This window comes from Rhincodon typus, chromosome 4, assembly GCF_021869965.1.
Source record: "Rhincodon typus isolate 14 chromosome 4, sRhiTyp1.1, whole genome shotgun sequence".
In the NCBI taxonomy this organism is placed as follows: domain Eukaryota; kingdom Metazoa; phylum Chordata; class Chondrichthyes; order Orectolobiformes; family Rhincodontidae; genus Rhincodon; species Rhincodon typus.
The window spans coordinates 113,479,956-113,484,870 of NC_063335.1; the positions used below are offsets into that span (position 1 = coordinate 113,479,956).

At 46.4% G+C, this 4,915-nt stretch overlaps 1 protein-coding gene across 1 annotated transcript in view; it reads left to right on the plus strand.

Moving 5' to 3' along the window:
• The window catches only part of LOC109923120 (SCO-spondin-like), a 154,888-nt gene that overhangs the window by 798 nt on the left and 149,175 nt on the right, over positions 1–4,915 (plus strand). Inside the window, exon 2 of the mRNA XM_048596202.1 lies at positions 1,566–1,734. Within this exon, the coding sequence (XP_048452159.1) occupies positions 1,566–1,734 (169 nt within the window). The remainder of the gene's footprint in view (positions 1–1,565; positions 1,735–4,915) is intronic.

A 4,915-nucleotide genomic window follows, 5' to 3' on the forward strand; every position in this document is an offset into this window, starting at 1 on the left:
TGAGGGAGAGGGAGAGGGAGGGAGGGGAGGGACAATGAGGGAGAGGGAGAGGGAGGGAGGGGAAGGAGAGAGGGAGTGGGAGGGAGGGAGGGGAGGGAGAGAGGGTCAATGAGGGAGGGGGGGAGGGAGAGAGGGACAATGAGGGAGAGGGAGGGGGAGGGAGAGAGGGACAATGAGGGAGATGGAGGGGGAGGGAGGAGAGAACTTAACTCTGAGGCTGGAGTGAGGTTTGTTCTCTCCCACCTGGTTCTCCACCTTTCTTCATCATCCTCCCTTCAAGGCCGGGTCCTGGTCTGCCCCCACAGCAGCTCTGTGCCCTTTACCACCCTTCCCCCCCCACCCAGGGCAGAGTGATGTTCATACCCTGTGCCAACACCAATTGGCTGGACATTGGCCCTGACCAGTGCCCGTGGCTCATGTTTGTTCTGATCCTGCAGCTCCTGGGAGGACAGGCAGGTAGTGAGATGCTTCAGTGCGCTGTACTGTGTGAGCAATGTCTCTGCCTGTCACTGCTGTGAATCGCCATCTCAATGTAGCTTCCTTTGGCCTAGTCACTGAGCAAACACCTTCACAAAGTGACTGAAGGAAAAACCTTCAGACTGACTTCAGTCTGATGCTTTATCACAGAGTTGTACAGGAAGAGGCCTTCCTATTCATTGAGCCTATACTTTCCCACCTAAAGAAATGTTGTCTCTCATCTATAAAACAGCATGAACCACAACACTATACCAGTTTTATTACCCCGTTAGTATGCTGGCCCCTGTTTGATAAGCCTGAGGGGGCAAGTATTTTTAATCACACTGCAATTGCATTGTCCTAATCTCCATCAAAATGATTTTTAAACAGTGACCGCTTGTTCTTTTCTTTCCCACAAGAGGAAACAGCCCCATCCATCCAATTGTATGTCCTTCAGGATCTTGTATGTTTCACTTCTCAGCAACATTTCATAAAACTGCATCAAAATATCTCAACTTTGATATTCAACCACATCCCCCTGCAAGCAGGCGATATCTCATTTGCATCTGGAATCACTTGCTGCCTGTGCAGACTAACTTTTTATGATTCATGCACCAAGAACCCCAGACCCCTCTGTATTTCAGAGCTCTGCAGACTATCTCTATTTTAATCATTTACATTTTTCTCTTCTTTCTGCTAAAATGGGCATGTTCACATTTCCCCTCCACTATACTCCATCTCCTTTTGAACCGCTGCAGTCCCCCTGCTGTGGGTTGACCCACAAAGTCCTTAGGGAGGGAATTCCAGGATTTTGACCCAGCTACAGCCAAGGGATGGGGATATATTTCCAGGTCAGGATGGTGAGTGGTTTGGATGGGAACTTGCAGAGGGGTGGTGTTCCCATGTTTGTGCTGCCCTTGTCCCTCTAGGTGGAAGTGGTGGTGGGTTTGGAAGGTGCTGTGTGAGGAGGTTTCTGTGAATTATCAGTGTGGGTTGTAAGGCCTTTGTGTAAAGACAGATTTTCTGTTGAACTCTGTGCAGGATGTTGGTCCCGGTGTGGAGAAACAGAGTTCCAGTGTTGGACAGATCATTGTGTTCCTTACGCTCAGAGATGTGATGGCCATGATGATTGTGGAGATTTCAGTGATGAGCAGAACTGTGTGTGTGGGCCTGGAGAGTTCCAGTGTCCTGATGACCTCTGCTTAAGGAGTGACCTGGTCTGTGATGGAACATCAGACTGTGACCCAGGAGTGGATGAACTTATCTGTGAAACTGAATGTAAGTATCCTGAGTCAAAGGGAAAGAAGCAACAAATAAGAATAATTAAATAATTGAATTAAAATAAAGGTGCAATGCAGAGAATGTGGAATGGTTCAGTCAGTCTGTTTCTATTAAACCATTAATGAGGGGTCTATTAAAACAGGTCCTCCCTCCATCCATACTAACTGTCTGTCTAATGATTCTGAATATAAACTCCAAACACTACCTCTCAGTTAGAATGTTAAATTTGGCCATGTTACGGTCGTTGTTTCCATGGGGATCCTTTATTCTCGCATCACTTATTAAACCTGCCTCAACACACATGACCAGATCCAAAACAGCCTGATCCTGGTTGGATCCACCACATAATGTTCTTGGAAACAGTCCCGAATGTATTCAACGAAAACTACCTCATGGCTTGTCCTGCTAATCTGGTTTATCCCAATCTGCAAGATTAAAGTCACACATATTTAATATGTTGCCTTTGTTACATGCTCTCATTTTCTCCCGGTTTACTCTCTGTCCCACTGTGTAGCTGATGGTAGGGACCATCCAGAGCTCTGTGACCAGTGTCTTCTTCCTCCTTTTATTCCTTACTTTCACCCATATGGATCTTGTGTCCTCCTTTTTTGCTGTCATCCTTTTTCCATCTTGTACTAACAATGCTTCCCCACCAGCACCATCCGTCCTGTCTGTCCTTTCAAAAAGTCCCGGAGCCCTGACTATTCCCAGATTTGATCTCCTTGTAACTCTCTCCCTGTGTGGTGATGAGATCATACCCATTTTAGCTGTATTTGTGATGTTATGTCAGTAATTTTGTTCCAAACACTGAGCAATTCGAAGTAAACAGCTGTTCATTTTTCTTTTTTGATCATTTTCCCTGTATTGATCATATTTACTGCTGTTTCTCTGTGTTTGTACACTCTGCCCCTTTCTGTCCCATTCTGTGCTACTGTTATTTAAATAGATGCCCTGTAGTGCCCTCTTGCTTTGTCAGCTAACATTTCCTCCTCCCAAACCTGCCCCTCTCTAATTAGTTTAAAGCCCTCTCTACAGCTTTGTTATTCCAATTCACCAGGACACTGGCCCCAGCTCAGGTCAAGTGGAGCCCATCCCAGCCAAACCACTCCCTCCCTGCCATTGGCCCACGAACTGAAACCGTTACTGACACACTAACTTTTCAGCCACTTGTTTAACTCCTTGACTTGATTTAACCTATACCAGGGGCACAGATAGTCATCTAGAGATCATTACCTTGGAGGTTCTCATTTTAATTTAGCTCCTTTCTTGTCCTATCAATATTGTTGGTACCAATGTGCACTTTCCTCTCCCTGTCAAAGTTTCTCCCCAGTCCTGAGGAGATGTCCTTACCCTGGCACTGAGCAGCTTTCAGGACTTCCGCTGACCACTACAGAGAACAGGATTAATACCCCCTACTACAATGACATTCCTAGGTGCCCCTCCCACCTGAAATGGCTGACTGCCTTTATCAAGGTACAGTGATCCATCACTCATCCAGAGCTTGTTATTCTCACTATCGTGGACACAGATTGTCATTCTGGGGAATTGTGCAAAGGAATGCAGCAGGTGCTACGCACTAAGTCCCCCTGGAAACTTGCTGCAATTATACAGGGCCTCGGTGAGATCACCCCGTGGAATATGGTGTACAGGATTGGTCTCCTTTATCTGAGGAAGGATGTTGTGGCTACAGAGGGAGTGCAGCAGAGATTTACCAGACTGATTCCTGGGATGGCAGGACTGGGGGATGAGAAAAGATGGAATCATTATATTGAATGGAGTTTAGAACAATGAGGCGAATCTCACAGAACCTATAAAATTCTAACAGGACTAGACAGGGTAAACACAGGAAGGATGTTCCCGATGACCGGGGCATCCAGAACCAGGGAATCACTGTCTAAGGATATAGGAGAGGCCATTATGGACTGAGATGAGAAGAAATTTCTTCACCCAGAGAGTTGGGACCCTGTGGATTTCTGTGCCACAGAGAGTGGTTCAGGCCAAAACATTGAAGACTTTTAAGAAGGAGTCAGATATAGCACCAAGAGCCAAAAGGATCAAAGGATATTGGGAGAAAGTGGGAACGGGGACTGAGTTGGATGAACAGCTGTGGTCATATTGAATGGTGGAGCAGGTTTGAAGGGCTGAATGGCCTACATGTGCTCCTAGTTTCAATGTTTCTGTGTTTCGAAGATCAATAATTCACATGAAGCTGTTCGCCCAGCAGCTACAATGGGAATGCTGTGAAAAAAGGACAGCAGGCTTCATCAATCTCACCAAAGCAAAGTTATCGTACAGGACATCACCTAAATACCTTAAGGAATGTGAGTGTCACTGTCTGGGTCATCTCTAGTTGCCCCTTGAGAAGGTGGTAGTGAGCTACCTTCTTGAACCGCTGCAGCCCATGTGCTGTAGACTTAGTCAGAGTCACTGGATGGATGATGGGCATTTTCCCAAAGGTGTGCTGACATCCTGGGTTTATTTTTATTCATTTGCAGGATGTGGGTATCTCTGGCTGGGCCCAGCATTTATTATCTATCCCTAATTTCCCAGAGGGTAGTTGAAAACCGACCACATTGCTGTGGGTCTGGAGTAAAGATGGCAGTTTCCTTCCCTGAAGGACATTAGTGAACCCAATGGGTTTTACAACACAATATTACCAGTCGACCATCAACTCTCCTAGGTGTCTGTACCTCTGTTTGAGGGACACCTGACAGTGAGATGTCAAGATGGTTGAACACTGGAGCTGAGACCAGGAACACAGCCCTGATAGTCCTGCCCCTTCTGGAGGCTGCTTCTGATTGGAAGTGGACTGAGTTTGAGTCAGGGTTAGGATTAAAGATTGAGTTGGGGGAGATTTAGGGTTGGGTTTAGGAATATGGTGAAGATGAGGTTTAGAGTTAGGATGAGGGATAGGAAGAGGGTATAGGATTATTTTGAGGTTGAGGTTTAGAGTTTGGGAGAAGATCAGGGTGAGGATTAGGGTCAGGGTTAAGGTTAGGGTTAGGGTTAGGGTTAGAGTCAGGGTTAAGGTTAGGGTTAGGGTTAGAATCAGGGTTAGGGTGAGGGTTAGAGTCAGGGTTAAGGTTAGGGTTAAGGTTAGAGTCAGGGTTAAGGTTAGGATGAGGGTTAGAGTCAGGGTTAAGGTTAGGGTTAGGGTTAGGGTTAGGGTTAGGGTTAG